The 19,928-nt window shown below is 35.3% G+C and overlaps 1 protein-coding gene across 1 annotated transcript; it reads right to left on the reverse strand.

Moving 5' to 3' along the window:
• Positions 1-12,093: 12,093 nt before the first annotated feature.
• Positions 12,094-18,268, reverse strand: LOC113708768 (riboflavin biosynthesis protein PYRR, chloroplastic). The gene is made up of 9 exons (XM_027231364.2): positions 17,724-18,268; positions 17,373-17,507; positions 16,942-17,041; positions 16,697-16,822; positions 16,300-16,613; positions 15,941-16,060; positions 13,648-13,893; positions 13,351-13,476; positions 12,094-12,559 (listed from the first exon to the last, which is right to left on the reverse strand). The coding sequence occupies exons 1-9, from the start codon at positions 18,114-18,116 to the stop codon at positions 12,269-12,271; spliced, it is 1,851 nt and encodes a 616-aa protein (XP_027087165.2). The 5' UTR covers positions 18,117-18,268; the 3' UTR covers positions 12,094-12,268.
• Between the last annotated feature and the right edge of the window lie 1,660 nt (positions 18,269-19,928).

Here is a 19,928-nt window from a genome sequence, read left to right on the forward strand (position 1 = left end):
TTTGCCTTAAACATATGTTTAGGCCAGAAAAGACTTCTTTTTCAACGTGATTATGAAGTACACAAGTGCTTGGAATTATTTAAACAAAAACTACACCAATTGGAAGTCAGATGTTTTTCTCATATTGAAGATTTTTAATCGGCTATTTTAAAACCATAGAAGCATCTATTATTTGACTGAATCAACGTGAATTTGCCACATGATCTGATTTGTATGACAACGAAAGAAATATCCTAAGGTTGACTTTTAATCTTACATGGAGATTTAAAGAGAACAAACAATGTGAAGATCCATTAAAGAAAGAGAAAAAAAAAACTTGGGTACCCTAAACTATCATCGTTTTTCACTTTTTACGTCTGATCTATTTTTTATTTTCGACTGGCTCCTGAATAACTAAAAGTGCATAGTTTAAGGACTGCTGATCATTTTAGATATGAATAACTAAAAGTGCATAGTTTAAGGACTGCTGATCATTTTAGATATAAGTTCAGTCGGAACCAAAAAGCATTTTTAAGTCTAACATTAATCAAAAGCATTTGATTTCATACTTGAGAGGGACATGAAAATTTTGATGAAACTTTGGCCAGTCAAGTATAAAATCAATGAATTTAGGAATTTTGTAGAGAAATTTGATGAAGAGTTTAAGAAAAATGAAGGGTTTAATCTTTTGAGGACTTTTACTCTCGATGCTTTTTATTAAGTTCCTGATGCTTTTGATTATAGTTGGACAAAAATGCCCTTCAATTCCGGCTAAACTTATGTTTAAAATAGTCAAAAGTCCTTAAACTATGTACTTTTAATTGTTCAAGAACCAGCTAGAGACAAAAAATCGATCAAGGGTCAAAAGTGAACAACAATGATAGTTTAAGGAGCTCCCAAGGTTTTTACTTGAGAAAGAAAAGATTCCAGCTGTTAATAGTATTTTACTAAAGATAATGTAGAAGGAAAATCCCCATTACTTCATTTTCCATTAGCACAGATCTAGGAAAGCAATTGGATGAATCATGTCAAGACTTGGGACGAAAATGGGAATATTTCTCCTCTCTTTTGCTATTCTTCGTTTTCTTTCTTTTTCAAAAGTATTACTTCTGGTGCACTATAAATTTCGTTTTCTTTCGTTTTCTTACAATTAGGGGTCCTATACTCCTATGAGGTGACAAAGGTGGGATGGACTTGGACTGCATTTGTTAAGTCAAGACTTGCCTTCAGTGCATACTTCCGATTGAGTGGAAATTCTGTGGGCAAAATTTGACGTCTGATCGCCCTAAATTTTACCGAGCAATAATATAGTTGAGACCCTTTTTGACCTGTATTTATTCTGTCTTGCTAGACAAAACCTTCTAAAATTGATTTTCTATATAACTATGCATGTTAATTAACCCTTGATTAAGGGTCCTATTAAATGCTAAAAATGCTTTCCTTTTTTTCCAATCATCAATTTCTACGCCTACTCCTACTTCAACTTATATTAGAAGAGAGTTCAACTGAATCGACAGGAACTGGACGAAGAAGATCCCACCTCAAGACCAAAAGGGTGCATTACTGCACACCTTTTATACTCTAAAGTATGCAGAGCTAATAATGCATTTGATGAGGTAACTTTTGTCTATAACGCATATAGATAGATCTAGGTTGTTCATTCTATAGGTAACTTTTGATGTTTCTTGGCCCTTATCTATAAACGAGCAATATTAACATTTGAGATCTTTTCTGACCTGTACTTATTTGTTACGTCTTCGTTAGACAAATCCTTAATCATAAGTTTGATAAGTGTGTGTTTTAGGACTTGACTAAAGATTTCATGAGCTAATTGTAGAGGCGGGATGGATTTGGACGGCATTTGATGAGTGATTAGTCAAGAGTTGCCTTCAATGTATCTGCACTTATGATGTTGCCTACTGCTTGACAGTAGCATTAATTTCAACAAAGAACTACCATCTGCAACGAGATCAACATGCTAAGCACTCTTGATTTCCATTCCATGCATTTAAGGCCTAAAGGAATCTGATTTCCACACATGTGTTGTCTAATGCTGGTGATTGATTAACGATCGAGACCCATTTTAAACGTAAAATGGGTCCTGAGTCTCCTGACATTTGACAGATTAAACACCAGACAGTTATGAAACATGGGCTATGACATTTGGGTCATATATTATTCTATGGAAAATGTGAGAAAAAAAAAAAAGAGTACAGAAATGAGGTGTAAAACATGGCCTAGTGTAATTACAAGCTCAGGAAGAGCAATCCCAGATGCAGAGGCATCAATAATTGAGTTGTGGAAGGATAATCGTTCATAGGAAAAAAAACTTCAATTCATGGATCAGCAGCAAAGGCAATGCAATGGATCTAAGAACAGTCGCTTTACAGTATCACATCAAATGAAATGATATCAACGCATTAAAACGTTCAACATATATACTACCTACTAGTTGATAAGTGATGAAGTATACCCCAACTGTACGAGAATTCTATTACTCTACGTTGTTTAGTGTATATCAGAAGTGGGCATGCTTGCCAAGCTGTCGAGCTTAGCTTAGCTACTGCGTATAGTCGTATAGAGAGAGAGAGAGAGATGCGTAGTTGATAGTTGATAAGGCCAAACATCCGATCCACCCATGCATGCATGCCTAAAGCTAATAGTATATAGTTTTACAAGTACCAATAACATAGCTGCCGCCTGCAACCTAGATCTATCTATATGCATTCTTCCAATTCCATGTGGTTCCAGATTTCCTTGTTCCCTCTTAAAAGGGTATTCCAGATTGCCCAACGTCAATCCGATGTGTATACATTTTAACAATTTTTCTTGGCCGTCAGTGTAACAATTTTTTACGATAGCTAGCATGATGCGTAGATACATGACATATGTGTTATGTATTCATATGTAGAAAAGGAAAAGTTATCTTTACACTGACGGTATAAGAAAGATTAGATAATCCTTTATACCTGATGAATTGTTTTTTGTATGCTATTTTAGTTTGTTACATTTTATGTAACATGAAGCAGAATCAATACACACTATATATGGAAATTTATGGAGGAGGAGGCTGATGAACTACAAATAAATTGAAGTACCTGAAACAAATTTGGGACGAAAAGTGCTTGAATAGGTACGGTTTAAGACAACAGGGCAACCCCTTGTACCTAGAATGATGATGAATTTTGCAAAAGTTTTAGAACCAAACAAGTGAAACAATTTTACCTTTTCTATGCTTTGATTTTAGCACTTTTTTTTTACATCAAACTCTGCAAAATTGGCACTAATAACATCATCTTCATCGTCTGCACATCTTTCTTGCTATCTAATTAATGAGGAGATTTTTTTTTTTTTTTTGGCAAAATTAACTTAAGTCTAATGTTTCAACGTATACATCTTTCATTAAGATTCATTTCAAAACTACCCCTTCAGCCAACTTCGTTGTTTAGTAACTTTCATTTATTAATTTATTAATGATGATCAATAGTGATTTTTCATCTACCCTTTTAATGACTCGAATTCATGACCTGTCGATTATGGATGAAGCGTTTTGATTATGTTTACCTGTCAATAAAACGAAAATAATTCAATTGGGGTTCAACAGAATAATCTTATGCAAATGTACCAAAAGCAAAAATCTGATGCAAATGTTCAATCAATGTAATTTTCATCAAGAATACTAATGTAGCCAACCATACGTCTTAGAACGTCCCTCTTTTGTTTTCTGAATGCTAATCATTGAATAAATCCGCCGTCAGTCAAAATCGTAGTCATCCCTACCGACCAAAAATGCTTTGGAGTTCCTTATCATCTTTTTATTACTGCTATGGTAATAGAAGGATAAAAACTCATAAGCAAAAGTTTCCACGTAAGAAATCTGTCTATAATTACTGGGACAAAGAAAGATCATAAAATCCAATAGCAGCTCAAATTTCTGGAATCAGTCCATCTCGTGGTGATGTTGCTTTTGTCCTACCACACATTTGATTTGCGTATAAAGTATGAAAAATGGGTAGTCTTGTCTCAGTTACATGTAAACATATTGACCATGGTACCTAAGCATGTTTCGGATTTTATAGGAAGTTTCGGTAATTAAAGAAATAAAATCTTTTGGGGACATAGAGTTGAAGATTGTGGGCACTTTTTTTTTTTGGCATATTGTGATAAAATTCAATGCATTGAATAAATTTCAAACTTCACATTTTTCGTATAATTATGAGATTTTTAATTCATGAAGTTATTAAGATAAAAACAAACCCTTATGTGTCTTATTATTCCAAATCTATATCATTATGTTTTTTGGTTACAAATCTTTATTTACAAGCTAGATGAACTACAATTTTCATCATTGAACCAAAAAAAAATTTTGCTATACATTATGTATGCACATTAACTTTTTCAACTTTGAAATTAAAGGCTTAGGGGGTGCTTATTTCACAGATTGGAATCGGAAATGGAAATGGAATCATAGACTCTAGTTTTGGAATTAAACTTTTCATTCTAGTATCTAGCTTGGTTCACACATTGGAATTAGCATCATTCAAATTCCTGATGCTTGGTTTGATGAGTGTTTCGGAATTAAATGCAATTACATTTCAAATTTACCCCTGATATAACAATTCTTATAAAACAAAAGAATTACACATATGACAAATTAACATCTCCATAATTGTAACTACAATAGTTATTAACTTTTTTGATAAAATATAAGAAAATCATAAACCATAACAAAAATTAATACCAGAAAATAAATATAGTGGCCGTATTAACAAAGAGTAAATTCCCAAAAAGAGAGAGTTTTTAAACTAATTTCTCAAAGGGTGGCGATTTTTGAGTCTCTTCTCAAAGGGTGGAAAACGCATCGAAGGAATGCGTTCTTCCAAATAAAAACGCAACTTTTAAATACGTTATTTTAATTTTCATAAATTTGTTTAAATATGAAAAATTGGTTAAATAATGCATAACATACCAGCTCTTTATGGGAAATTGGCAGGTTTTGAAGTATGTTTTGTACCAACTCTTTACGGAAAAAATTGATTAAATAGTGCCCAAAGGAAAACTAGTATGTTTTGTATTTAACATAAATTAAATATGTGAAAGTTAAAAAAAAAAAGAAAAGAAATTGCCCATAACATACCAGCTCTTTATGGGAAACTGGTAAGTTTTGTATTTAATGCGTTATTTAACCAATTTCGTTGGCCCGTGGAGTACTCCCTCTTCCAAAACATGAACGGCTCATCAGTCAAAATCTCAGAGACCTCAACAATACATACATGATTTAACCCCAGGCAACCTGTAAATTCAAACTATCTGTAGTTTATAAATGAAAGGGATTGCGTTTTCTTTTCTAAAGGTACTTTGTAGTCAAGAAAATTTGGTAAAATGTAAAATCAGAAGTTTTGGCTCGACCCAGCAAATTGTCCATTTCTTAGTTGGTTGAGGGTTTTCCACAATCGGCCAAAAGATGTAGGCCAAATTCGAGAAGAACAAGAGTTGTTATGATCGAGTGTCTCTTTATCGCTGAAGATATTTGCCCACTCCTTTCCTATTTAGATCTATTTTAGATTTTTTTTTTCAAGAAATTTTGGATAAGAGATGAAGACTATATGATGAAGAAGAAGAGATAGAAAATCTGATGAAGAAGAAGAACAGAAGGTGCGGCGTATGATGGAGAAAAAGAGAGGATAGGTCCGTCATAAATGTTGTCTGAGGGAATAAGTTGAGGGTTTTGTCCAAAACCTCCCAATTTAATCGGGAATGGGATAAGTCTGATTTTTTAGAAATGATTCCAAAAATTGTATTCCAATAGACTTAACCTAAGCAACAAATAAGGGGTTTATTCCATTTTGTGATTTCCAAACCTTTTAACCAAACAGCCCCTTAGATGTGAAGCCTATAAGCATTAAGGCTCCTTATGGAAATTAAGTTTAATTTTATCTACCAACAATTTTCTTCTAACAACAACTATGAATAAAGTTACATTAATTTTTAGAGGCCACGTACTACAAGTTTCTGCATTTCTACTAAGTTAAAGATCATTTCCTATGAAAATTTTAACATTTTTATTTATTATCCTCTCACACCCTGTCCCTCTCATGGGAAAAACTGTCGTACAAGCAAGGGTTATTTGATTGGATTGTAGTTTTCTAAAAAAAAAAAAAAAATTTACATTTTCTGTGAACATAGTTTCTAATTATATTTTAATCTTATATACATCAAATGGCAATAATATATTTTTCTATAAAAACTTCAAAAAATAGCAGTCTAAACGGGACCATAGTTTTAGTCAGTCCTGTAAAGAAAAAAAGGTACATAACTAGTAAAACATGGTGCTGTTCTACCACTAAAAAAATTAGTCCGTTTCATCTTATAGGGAGAGAAAAAAGTGAGGATTTATTGCTTCAAAAACCCGTATAATTCTCGTCCCTAATGAAGGCTAATGTGTGAATAATTATTGCATCATGGTGGTGTCAATTCCTCATCATTGCTAAAAACAAAATAAATGAATAAATACGATGACCTTGTCAGTATAGGAGGGGAAAATTTTTTTACTTTTACTTTATCCTTTTCTTTTTATCACTTATTTTCTCACTACCAATAGCAATACGGTTACTTGAACATCAAAACAAGACCATCTACTTTCACGAGGTTCATGTCTATCGTTGGAGTTTTCGGTCGCTCTCATGAATGAGGGTTTCATTCATTCATTATCACTTCTGCTTTGGTCAATTTGCATTAAAAATTTAAACAGTTTCTCTAGCCATTGTTTATTTATGATGTTTATTGGCTGGTCAAGCGAGTTGATTGTGTCCACCAAAATCATGTGTTGCAAGAGCCTTTCATGGTCGTTGTATTGTATCTTTCACCTCTAGCTTCAAAATTATCTGTTATGTATATTTTATTGGATGCTGATATTTTTCATTTATTTATGAAGATCATAAACAAAAAAATATCTGAAAGATATTTCAGTGCATTAAGTAACTAATTTGGCATTTATTATGATGGGATCGCGTGATGGATCTTTCTAACTTTTCTTCTGATTCATCATGCTGCAGTTTGTTTTTCTGATCATGTATGTGAAAAGTTTTTTTTTTTTTTTTTTTTAACTATCTCTCTCTTTTCTTTGGTTTTCTGGTACGGAACTTTTCCTGTTTGGACTGCAATTTTTAGGAATTTTTATAGAAAATTATACTATAGTGATTTGATATATGTAAGGTAAATGAAAGACGTGTTTACAGAAAACGTAAAATTTTTCTGTGGAAAATCGCAATCCAAACAAAGATTTAATTTTGCTTGAAATTCAACAAGTATACATGCAAGTGAAAAAGTCTGATATCGAAAGTTGTAGAGAGCTATTAGCCTGTCAGTTTTGAAAGCGTTACATTTGGAAATTATTCGCCTTTTTTTTTTTTTTTTCTGGTAACCACAAGGCCGACACGACACAGCTGAAGAATTTACCCAAAGTGCAGGATTAATGTACGAAGTGTGGTGGGGACTGGGCTAATTGATTAGAATATAGGTGTAAAAAAAAAAATTCAGACACTTGCGGATCTGACAGGGGTTCTGTATATATCTATGGGTGCCGGGCTCTGACACCAAAAAAAAATTTTTTTTTTTTTTTATAAAAGTGCAGGATTAATGTAGGAAGTGTGGTGGGGACTGGGAGTCCTCCAAATCATTTCTAGATGAAATGATACAATACAGGTAGGTAGATGTTGAGCTGAAGTTCTGAGGAAATTAATCCATATTTAATTTACTCCTAAGTTGTTGAAAGATTTAGATTCAACTGAACCCAGACAAAAGATAACAGTAGTCTTAAATTCTTAGTTCAATAGATTAGGAGGATCTAAACTCATTTGCAAATGGTTGAAAATCCAGCATGCAAAAACAAAGAATGACTAGAAGAAAGCAACATACAGCCAGAAGGGATGCAATTTTTTTCTGGAAAGATCTGAGACATTGATATATGGTTTTATAATTAGCCCTATAAATAAATAAGTCACTCAGGCTGTGATTCATTCATGCATACGTCCAGAACTTCTTCTCTTTTTTTTTTTTCCCCCTCTCTATTGTCTGAAGGCTAATTATTATTATTAATTAATAAATCCGCCATCAGTCTTTGATTGGGACTCCTCTTACTACCATGAATGAATAAATAAATAAATAGTTCTGCCATCAGTCAAAATCATAGAGCCGTCTCCTCCAACAAAAAAATGGCCAATGGAGTTCCTAACTTTCCTGTCTTTTTCTTCCTGTTATATAAGCGGAAAGTTAGAGACATTTCAAAAGTTTTTTCTGTAGTTGCCGGGACAAAGAAAGATTATGAAATCCTTCAGCAGCTGATCAAATTTCTGGAATCAGTCCATCTTGGTGTTCACTACTTTTTCCAACAACAATTTTTCTTCTAAAATTCCATGACAACAACCTTGATTCAAACTACACCCTAGAGTCAATTGATTTTAGTTTGTATTTCTTTGTTGCTACACATAACGTGAGGGAGGGGTGGGATTTAAGAAGTGGGAAGGAAAAAGTAGAATTTGAATTTAGAACTTCTAAATTATGAAATTTCAACTATAGTCACTAACTCTATTTATACCAACTCTATTTATCTCATCTATTAATACTCCTTATGCCATCTCTTAAGAAAATGTGCCATAAACGGGTTGCTATTTTTTTAACAGCTGCTCAATGGGCACTCGTTTGCGTACATACATTAATTTATGATTGATTGATTTGCCAGTGCATAAAAACGAAAAATAGGATTAGGATAAAGCTTTCTCAAGATACTACAATTAAAGTTCTACTAATATATATAAAACAAATGGCTAGAAAAATTCAACACGTTTAAAATGATAGGAATCCAACTGTAATGATAACGCTCGAGAAGATTTGAAATATAATCACATCATTCCATGAGAAAAGCACAACTTTGAAAGAAACTTTAACGTTAATTGAAAGTTTCTACTACTATACTGACCTCACTTCTTCATCATTGTTGACAAAAGGAAAATTGAATAAAGAGATTCCATGATCTTGTCAAATATCAAAGACCATTTTCGTCTTTCACCAAAAAGAAAAAACAAAAATTTTTTTTTTTGCTTGTTATTTTCCCACTACGAAAAGGGTCACTTGATAATCAAAGAAGGGACCCTCTACTTTCGCGAGGTTCACGTTTATAATCGGAGTTTTCAGTTGCTTTCCAAAAAAGAAAAAAAAAAATCTATGTCTACATTGGTCAATTTTACGATAAAAAAGTATAGTGAAAGAGTTTTTCTATCCATTGTTTATTTGTGATTTATTGGTTGGTCAAGGGAGTTGATCATGTCCACGAAAATCATAATTTAGTTTCAAGGACCTTTCATAGTCGTTTGCAATTTCACATCTTCAATTGTATATTTTATGGTGGGAGATGTTGACATCATTTATTTGTCATATTAAGAGTCTAAAAACAAACATCATGTTAGTAAAGGAGAAATGAGGGGAAAAAAAAAGGTAAAGTACGAAAATTTTTTTGTTTAAAATTATAAGAATTATAACAAATATCCTGTTAAAAAAGATGACTAGTCTGTTTTGTTGAATCTTGTGATCATTAGTATAGTTTTGTTGCTTATTTGTGTTGTTTACTTTATTCAATGTGAACTTTTTAAGTGGCAAAATATGTGTATTAATTGTTTCTAATTTTTAATTATTTTTATTCTTTTGCTAATAGAACTTATATACATGCATAAGAGGGGTATTTGTGAAATAAAAGTTTCATTTCTCTCCTTAAAGTACTTTTTTAATGTTACTTTTTTTAATTGAACTAATTTTGTTATCAAAACCTTAACCTTAGAGGAAGTTCGTGTAATTCCACAACGGATCCTCTGTATCACACTCTACCTCACACCCTATCCCACCCCTTCTAAACTTGTCAAGCGTTCTTTTATAAACCAAATCCTGAAACAATCCAACTCAAACCATGTTTAATTAATTAACCGATTAACAGTCACAACCTCCCTGCTATACTTGATTAATCACAGTTCAACAAATTACTGCACATGTTTCTTTGTTTCAAGCACCATGCCCAATCTTAACACCTTTGTATACTCATCCCACACATTGAATTTCTCAACTCCAACGATGTGAGTAGGATCAAATTCCAATTCCATTGTAACTTCAATTTCCTCGCTATCCTGCAAATGTTGGACCATATGAAACTTACTTGATGAACTCGAACTCGCCTCAACATCAAGATTAAACAGCTCCATCCTGTTCATCATTGGTATCGTTGGAATCATCGCCATCAGATTTAGGTTCGGTGTTAGGATCCATATCAGCTCCCTTGCTTTCCGATATATTCGATAGAGATTATAAAGTCAGGAAAATTTGCGCTAAACATATATCATTACCAGAACTACTGTTAACTCTCCAATTACTTCTACCTTACCCATGCTTTCGACTTACATGCCACTCCCTACGATTGGACTCATCATCCATCATGGATACAGATTCAGATTGTACTAGCATAGTACTACGGTATGAGGTGGTTGGGAGCATATGGTCTGACTCCACTCGGAGACCACCTTGGATGGACAAATTGGTTTGTCCAACAATGATATTGCCGTGGTAATACTGGAACTATGGCTCCACCTTTACATATATATCATTTTCGTGTGGTACAACATATCCATAATCCATGTCTTCTTTTACACCCCAAGCGTAGTCCAGCAAAAGTACTTAAACCTACTGAGTTTCTAAACCACAGATTCAAATTAAACACAGTCCAATCTAAATCCACGTAAATGTATACTTTATCAACCAACTCGTAGTAACATATTCGATTTTTTACTAAAATAACTTGTTTGCGCCTCGAGGGATCGTTTTCATATGATCCTTCAGTCTCTATTATTTTGCCTCTTCAATAAAATTGAATTATCAATGCGAGGTCCGTGGATATTTTGTTGCCTAATTTTATGAAAGTTATTTATTTTAGATTCAAGCACTTACATGATTCCCAACATGAATTTACACTAACTATACTAAAATTAATCACATCCATAATAAAACAATCACGAATGAAATAATATGCAGTAGTAGTAACTAATAGAATAACTAAACAAGCACAAATTTGTCAATAAATATAAAATTAACGGCAACTTATGCTATTACTATGTAACAATTTAATGATTCCTATTTAATATTTGTATTCACTATTACTAGTACTAATTTTATTATTATTATTATTTACTTTTACTATTATTATCGTTACTTTTTTCTACTATTAATATTTACTATCACTATTGTTGTAGTTACTATTTACGTTTACGATTACTATTTACTTTTACTTTTAGTATTTACTTTTTGTGCGTAAGTATAGTACTTGTAATATTTACTTTTATTTTTTAATTATATTAGTCTAACGTTTTGCCAATCCTAAACAGAAACATATTAAATAAAATTATGGATTAAAAACAAAAAAATCCCTATAATATATCTAATACACAAAAAAGATCATCGTGATTTTAAAACATATGAAACGACACCTCATATTTTAAACTAAATTATAAATTAACAGAATTCGTTAAATTTAACACCAAATTTATCCCTAACACCAAATTAGTCATGATTTCTTATTTTTGTAACATTTACAGAAATTTGCCCTCGGTCTATTGTTAGGGCTCATAGTCCAGTCTACTCAAGTTTTTGTCGTAACTATAAGTCATGTCACTTGCAAAACCTGAACTGACTTCAGTGTCTGTTTTGTTGACGTAGCATAATAATGTCGCTGAAAGACCATAGGATGAAAAGTAAAAGAAAGATGAAAAGTAAAAGAAAGAAAAAGTAGGAGGCGGCGCAGGCGCAGCCCCTTGGCAACCTATCTGGCCAACCTATCTGACCGTGTCTCCAACACATAATCTCAAACCGGCAAAATTCCTGCTCAAAGAACAGGAGCACGGCAAGATTCTGCCCCCCGTGGATCAATTTATTCCAACAAACAGCATGCATAGGTGTAGCATTTAAGGTACCCAAATCTCTACCCTGGAAAAATAATCTCTGCCCGTCGTTCTGTCAACTCTCCACGAAGAGAGGCACTTCACTCTAATAATAATGCTCCTATAGGATAGGCATAAGGAATAATTTCAAAACAGAAACTAGGCATCAAATATGAGAAAGTTAATACTAGGTAATAACTACATGGCACCCAATTTAACTTGTATAGCACCAGATCCTAAAAGATTAAAAAAGAACAAAATATTTTTTGACTATTTGCACAACTCGAGATTACATGTGAATTCTATAATATATATAACTATAATCTATTCAGTTCATCTTTTCTTTCCTGGTGAGTAGTAGACTGATCGTGTGATGCTGAGAAGTCACCCAAAAACTCAGATCTCAGCTGCATCAGCAGCCTTCCAAGATAATTCAGGCCTTCTCCATCTCGACCTCCACCCCAGAACAGGTCATGGGGTGAAGCTTCTACAAGAACAGAACCTGCTGTTGAGAGCAGCATGGAATTTAGATGTGGGTATATGGAGAACTTGCACTTTAAGCCTTTGTACATGATATTAATCTTGACAGATTCCCAATCATCTCTCACCTGAAACAGAGAAAAGGGAAAAGAATATCGCACAGCCAAAAACTCATAATGAAATAAAGATAATGACAGAATGTACGTAACTAAACTCTTAATAAAATGAAGGTGAAGCTAAGAGATCACAAAGGAAGTAGGCGCAAAGGCACAACCAGCTTTCTAACATGTCCAGTACCTTCCCAAAAAGTCTTTACTAATGGCATTTTCAGACCCCAATATTTGAGAAAAGTGCCGTGTTTAGCATGTTCAGGGGCTGTTTGTAAATATAGATACAACTTGGATGCTACTTTAACAGAATAAGGTCATCGGCTACATAAACATCTAATGGTATCAACTTTAATCCCTGAGGGCTAAAAATGTCGGTTTCAGTCATTTGTCTCATTAAATTATTTTTCCAAGTGATATGCGCGATTTTAAAATCTAGACACTGCAGAAACAAATAGTGTTGCCACATTTAGTTATTTTTAGATGACTTTGGTACCATGTAACACACTGTCCAAAACCTCATGGTTGGACCAGTGACCCCTAGAGCAGTCCCTGCACCAGGTTCAATGACTTGGGGAAAAAAAAAAACCAACATGTGGTGTTAGAAAATGCGAGTTGAATTGCATGTTTTGTAAAACACTTGACTAAGCCTAGATAATTGAAGTACAAGCAAATGCCAGTAGAACTGCTATAATTTCATGGAGAGTGCAATTATTTCTTAAAGGATGGCTGCAAAGAAGTGGGCAAGGAATTTGGCTGCTATTGCCACTGTACCAACAGGCTATGAGCTTCCTAAGTTTAGAAATTCTTACCAGATGAGGGTGTTGTCTCTGTATTTTCCTCCCTATCCGAGCTGCTTCTTCAGGACTTCTAGCTGATTTTATTTCATCCAAACAGGTCTGAGCTATAGGATTGGTCACTCCAATAAATTTTTGTGCCTACATATAGAGGGTCAGAAAACCACACTCATAAGACAGGTCAAGGGGAGGATGTTTTGTATGAATTTAACGTGGCAGCCAATGCATCTTCTCCTCTGTTTTTTTTTCTTTTTTGTTTCTCCCTCTCAAGTCCATTTATGCATTAATAAATAAATGAAGCAAGCATGCAACCTGGTAATAGTGCTCTAAACTTGGCCAGGTGAAGTAATCCCCATTTTCATCAGGAATTCGAATTGCATGGGGAGAGAAATTTGAAAAGGCACCATAAGGATCCCATGTTTTGTAGAAGAATATGATACTTGATTCATAAGGAGAGACACTAGGATCAACTGCAGAGGTTTCTTCAATTGATGGAATAGTAGGGGACAGGTCAGGGACTGGCTGAAGAAATCCACTTATAAGCATGTCAGGCCCAATCTGCAACATGTGCACCAAAAGTTGGTGAAGATATAAAACAAGAAAAGAAAAGTGAAGCAGACAACATCAAGGCAAAACAAGCAAACAAATGAGTACTACACCATTTCTGCTTTTTGCAGCTCTTCATATTAGTCTAATTCTTTGCTCTTCTTTCGATAAAAGCATTAGCAACATATGAAATCATACCTACAGAACTAAGCATACTGAAAATGTCATGGGAAAGCAAGCATAGGAAATTCTTCAACCAATAACAGAACAAGCAAACAATAGCAAAACAGTATCGTATGAATAGGAAAGGCATTTTAATTCATAATTGTTACCAACAATGGTTGACAGACATTATCACCAGCAGACTTTTCTCCAACCAATACAAATGTTCATTTTAGATTATCGAGGTAATCCAATTATCCAGCCAATTCATCCATAAAGGCCTGACTCATCATATAAACTCATATTAAGAAATTACCAAAAGAAATTTTCCATTATTCATGAAACTAGTTATCAAACAATAAGTTTTCAGGAATTCATTTGCATTCTTAAACATTGTAAAATGTAATGCAATTAAAGCAAACTAATCAGCTTATAAGCTGAGAGCAAGAATTGGGCCAGTGGTTATACCATCCTTTCTCTCATAATCCTGACATGGGCCTCCCCAGTATAGTCAAAAATACCAAAACTTGTATTGGTTTCAGGAGAGACAAAAAGTCAGTCAGGCAAGAAGCAATCTCCCTAAATAAGTATTATCTTCATCTTTCTTAGAATGTTAGGGGTTAGGGGTGGAGTCACAAATCTTATTCAAAGGCACAGACAGCAAATGATTGCACCCAATTCTTTCCCCTATTCATACAGTATATACTATCTCCATAAAAAATTTAGGAAGAATATGCATAAAGATAAATGATGCTCAACTGATGCTAAAATTCCATTTTACTCTCCATGTTCTCTAACTTTTCCACTTTCCACATGACATCCTAGCAGAGCACATCTGCACTCTATTCCAAATTTACATTTTTTCTCCTTTTACATTACAAGTTCCAACATGCTTTCCTGCTAAAAGCTCTTACAACATTCAGGTGTAGCCCATACAAATCCCTTAGCACAGAAAGGATGTACACAAGTTCTAGCATCAAATGCTTTTTGCATTTCATCATATTTTGATATGACAGGTAGCACATCAGATGAATTCTTTTCTCTAGCTCAAGTTCTTTTCAGGTAAATTGTTCTCTTTATTAGCTCATAAAGAAAAAATGCAGCTTATCTTGGGCTATTAAGATAAAATCTTCAAGGATCATTTATGAAGACCTAACAACAAATTACAGCATTTGCTTTTTCTAGTCCATGAGTGCATTTTTCCTGATCCTACCCACCTTTAGAGTCAATTCCAACGGAGAATTGCAGTTTTAGTCCCTTAATAGGATCTCGTACGGACTATTTTAGTTGAACTACCACTTGCAAATGAAGATAAAAACACCATTTATTTGTTTCAGGGAACAGTTGCACTCCTTAAATCGAAAGTACCATTCTTTTTTCGAATGTTTTCATGTTCAGACAAAATTGAGGACTTAAAATTAAGGTATGTCTATTCTTTCTAAATTCTGTGCAGTTGAAAAGCATATGACCATTATATTCAAGCTTTGATACATAACGTATTCGCTTAAAATGGAAAAGAAGAATCCAAATTCTTTCAATCTGACAATGAGGAGAAGAAGTTAATTTAGTTAGCGTAGAGTTAACTTTTTCTCTTCTTCACATTTCTTTCCTTATTATAACTTTTCATGCATTTCCTGGTGATATGAAAACAAAATAGCACAAGTTCACGGGACATTATCAGCAATATTGCAAAACAAGAAGTTCACCTAAAAGTGTCGCAATCTACTCATGTAACTGCCTATGCCCATTTTTCACTAAAACCGATAAAAGTCAGAAAAATTACAGGTCATAATATCCACTAGATCAGAAGGATACCATAACCAATGCAATGAAAAGTTTGTACAGCAAAATATAATATGGACACAGCAATCACAACTACAAAAAAAAATATTTTAACCTGCTCATAGCTAACATCAATCAGCTCCATAGCCTGTGACATCTCAACCATCCCCAGTTCGCCGACAGGAGAAGGGGCATTCCTTCCTCCAATGATTTTTGGAGCAACAAATGCATGTACCTGCATTTACATGGCAAAATTTAGTGACCATCAATGGACAACTTTTCAAAATGTCTGTTAGTTAAAGTTTGTTTTACATCATCCTGTACCAACCAGGAAGCAAAAGATGGATGACATAGGCTATTGAAGATATTCACATCCTTTAATGAAATATTTTCATCTTAAGTGAATTATGGAGCATGTGGCACTAGGTGTATCAATCTACTCTAATGGTATTAACAACAGAAAATTGGGCATACTTTGTGTATGACACCAGATGTAATGGCAGATGCAGCCAATGTGCCTCCACATTCCCAAAGGATTGAGAGATAACCACGGTCATAGAAGTACTCCATAACATCTTTTGGGTTTAAAATGTCAAACTCCACCACTTCAACATCTTTGGAAGCAAGATATTTTTGGAAACTCTTTTGTGCACCTCTTTGTGTTGCAACTATAGTGGGTACCTCAGCAACATCCCAAAGATTTGCTACCTCAGGAAGATTAAGAGTTCTTGACATTACAATTCGTCTAGGCAAATGGCCACCTCCATGTCTTGCAGTTAGACGTGGATCTGAGTTACCAAATTGAATTATGATAGCATTAGGATACTAATCATCTCCAACAGGGAAAGAAATGGCTAACAAAGGTTCGTACTATCTCTGCGTACAGTGTTTCCTCCAACAATTACAGCATCACTCCTGCCCCGCAATTGAAAAACTAGAGTTCTTGACTTTTTGCTGCTTATCCACGATGCATCCCCGCTACTTGCAGCAATTTTTCCTGTCCTCATACACAGGCCAATTAAATTTGTAAGGACCGCATATGGACGTTCAATCACAAGTACCAAAGGAAATTCAGGCAAAGCACCAAACAATCTGCTAACAATTGCATTTTCTCACCATCAAGGGTCATTGCATACTTGAGAACAGAGAATGGAACTCGATTAGCAGCTCTAAAAAGCAAAGGAGCATTAACTAGGAGACAGGATTTCAAAGCCTCCTGCAGCACACCATGTACAGTGTCAATAACACCAGATGCAACGTAATTGTACTGCATTGTGTATTAGGAAGGACCTTTTTCTGGAAGAGGGGAGGGTTGGCAACTAAACTTAGAATGCATATAGAGAAAGACAACCATAATATTTCCTCTGTTTAGCTAAGAAAGCATATACATGTCAATAGTACCACTATCATTGGTAAATGGTCATACTAACATCCTCAAATTGCCAAGCTCATATTAATTCTTAACCATGCCATAATAAATCATGTATGCTGAAAAATTCTCATTCGTTGCATGTTTTTAAAGCAGTAATCATATAGTGCAACGGTACCTCAATAGTTTTACTTTGTATATCTTCCCCAAGAACATCAACCTTCAGTCCTTCACTTCTCAAGGCTCGAATAGCATTCCCCCGAAGATGTGGCAGAGGATGCCTAATTCCAATTACAACTCTACTAATTCCTGCCTAATCCACACACATTACTCGCATTAGAAAAATCTTCACTCCAATAGAAAATTTGAGAATACAAGACTCCAATTACAAAACTAACTATACGCACAATTTAATTAAGCTCACTTAGAAAGCCAATGTCGAGCAGATACTGACGGACACATACATCATCAATTTCTAACCGGTAAAAAGTATATATAAACAGGAGAGAGAGAGAGAGAGAGCGCATACGTTGACCAGAGCAGAGACGGCGGTGCGATCACTGTAGCAATCGCCGGGCTCCATATTGAGATAAGCTGTGGCGCCTCTGGACAGTTCACCGGCGGACTCGACGGCCTGGAGCTCAGCCGGAGAGGTACCCTCAGCGTAAAGATAACCTTCCCCAACCACGACTCCTGGTCGTCCTCCTTTTCCAGAGCCATTGGCGGTGGTGGCAACGACGCAGCCCAAGTTGGGATGGGGAGCGGTGAAGCCGGCGGACTTATCGGCTAGCTCCGCGGCGCGTTTGATATACGCAGCATCAAAAGCGTGGGATGAGGATGAGTTATTGGATGAGCAAGCAGTGGTGGTTCTATCGATAAGAGGAGGAACAGGAAGTCCTCCAAACGAAAATGATAGCGCCATTTCACACAGGAAGGTTGAGGAAGATGCAATGAGAAAAAAAAAAAAAAAATGTCCAAATTGGGACGATTTTTCTAATCGAATTTTAGGCGTCTTTGAAATTCCAACTCTCTTTTTAACCGAGCAGATATGTAAAGTAATGTATAAACCCACCGTGGAAATAACTCGTAAATTAAAACAAAACCAAAAAAGCGTTCATTGCATTTATTTCTGGGGGGGTTTGGCCAATAATTGCTAAAAAGTTTGAGGATAAAAGTGGATAACACAAATGTTATTGGAATAAATTAAAATGCCACTGGTTGGGTCATGACTCATGGGTGTAAACACTGACCCGCTTAGATGTTTTTTAGTATTTTTTAGCTTTCAAAGAGCAGAGTTCAAACTTGAGTTAAAGTAAGTACTCACACCCTTCCTTCGAGTTCAAACTCAAGACTCGAGCGAGCCCAACAGCACTTCTAGTTTGGGCGAAAGATGTAGGCAAGTCATTACTACTAGCAACATAATAGTGCTCAACGTTGTAGGCTTGTAGCGGAGCTGTCATATGCTGCAGCTCTCACCCATCTGCTTCTAGTTCTAGTGATTCTTACTATTGTTCTTCTCGTTTGTACAGCATAGTAGCAATAAAGGTGTACATTTAAAACTCATCCACCCATCATCCTTCTTTCTGTATTTGGTGTAGCTTCTCAGAATCATTCACAAGCGTCCATGTATTTAACAATTACACGTATGGATTGAGATCACAGAGTCGAATGATGGTGTTTATGAGTGCTTACTCACCTGCAAGATTTTGGCTTTTTTGCAACTAAGAAGGCCAAAAGGCTTGTGGCTTGGAATTTGATGCGTTCATGCAATTACACCACTACGACACATACATAGGGATCAAAGTGACGCTAATCAACCAGTACAGACATGAACATCATCGAAAACCCAAAAATGCTACACATCAAACTAAATGACAGAAGGACCGATCATTTATGCAGGCCAAAAGAGAACGGGAATGAAGCAGAAGCAGAAGCAGTACGTGAGTGATTTACAGCGAGATGACACCACCACCGGACATATCAGACCAGACGTCGATGATATCCCCATCCTCAAGGCCTATCCCCTCTGGTGTGTCCCAATCCTGAACCCTTCTCCCCTCGAAACTGAACCTTAGAGCAGCGGCCTCCAGCCGGAGATGATCGCAATAAACAAGCATCATCCGACCTAGACGAACATCCCGTTTGATTTTCATAACAATGTCATTTGTGTGCTCCTTCTGCACCCTAATTGTTACATGACGACGTCGGTGTTTCTCCTCCTCCTTGGCTTCTGTGTCCTGTGTGACGCTTCCTTGTGCTAGCTTTTCACCCTGCATTTTCATCGCCACCCACCACTACCGACTAATTATGGGTGTTGGGATTCTTCTGCTATATGTCTTTCTAGTGCTAAACTGATGCTAAAAAGACTTGTGGTCTTAGTTATGATGATAGTAATAGTAGTATATGATGAAGGGGTAAGGACTTGAGGACCGGAACGGAAGGTCTGTTCACATATCCCAATGCTTGATTTCCAGCACTCCATTAATGCCATCTATTATTATTAATGGTTCAACTGACTTTTCGATATGACAGTGGATAGGTTAGTGCACCTGAATTCTGGGCATTGGACTGGACACTTCTTTTTTCTTCAATGGGGAATTGTGCAGCACGGCATGACTGTAGAAATTCAGAGCAGCACGGCAACTGATATCAGAGTAAATCTCAGTGCTCTAGTTTTGAGGGCGTCATGGCCTGACCAAAACAGCACATGCACGGACCTAAGGGCGCGCACCAT

This window comes from Coffea arabica, chromosome 9c (genome assembly GCF_036785885.1).
Source record: "Coffea arabica cultivar ET-39 chromosome 9c, Coffea Arabica ET-39 HiFi, whole genome shotgun sequence".
Taxonomy (NCBI): domain Eukaryota; kingdom Viridiplantae; phylum Streptophyta; class Magnoliopsida; order Gentianales; family Rubiaceae; genus Coffea; species Coffea arabica.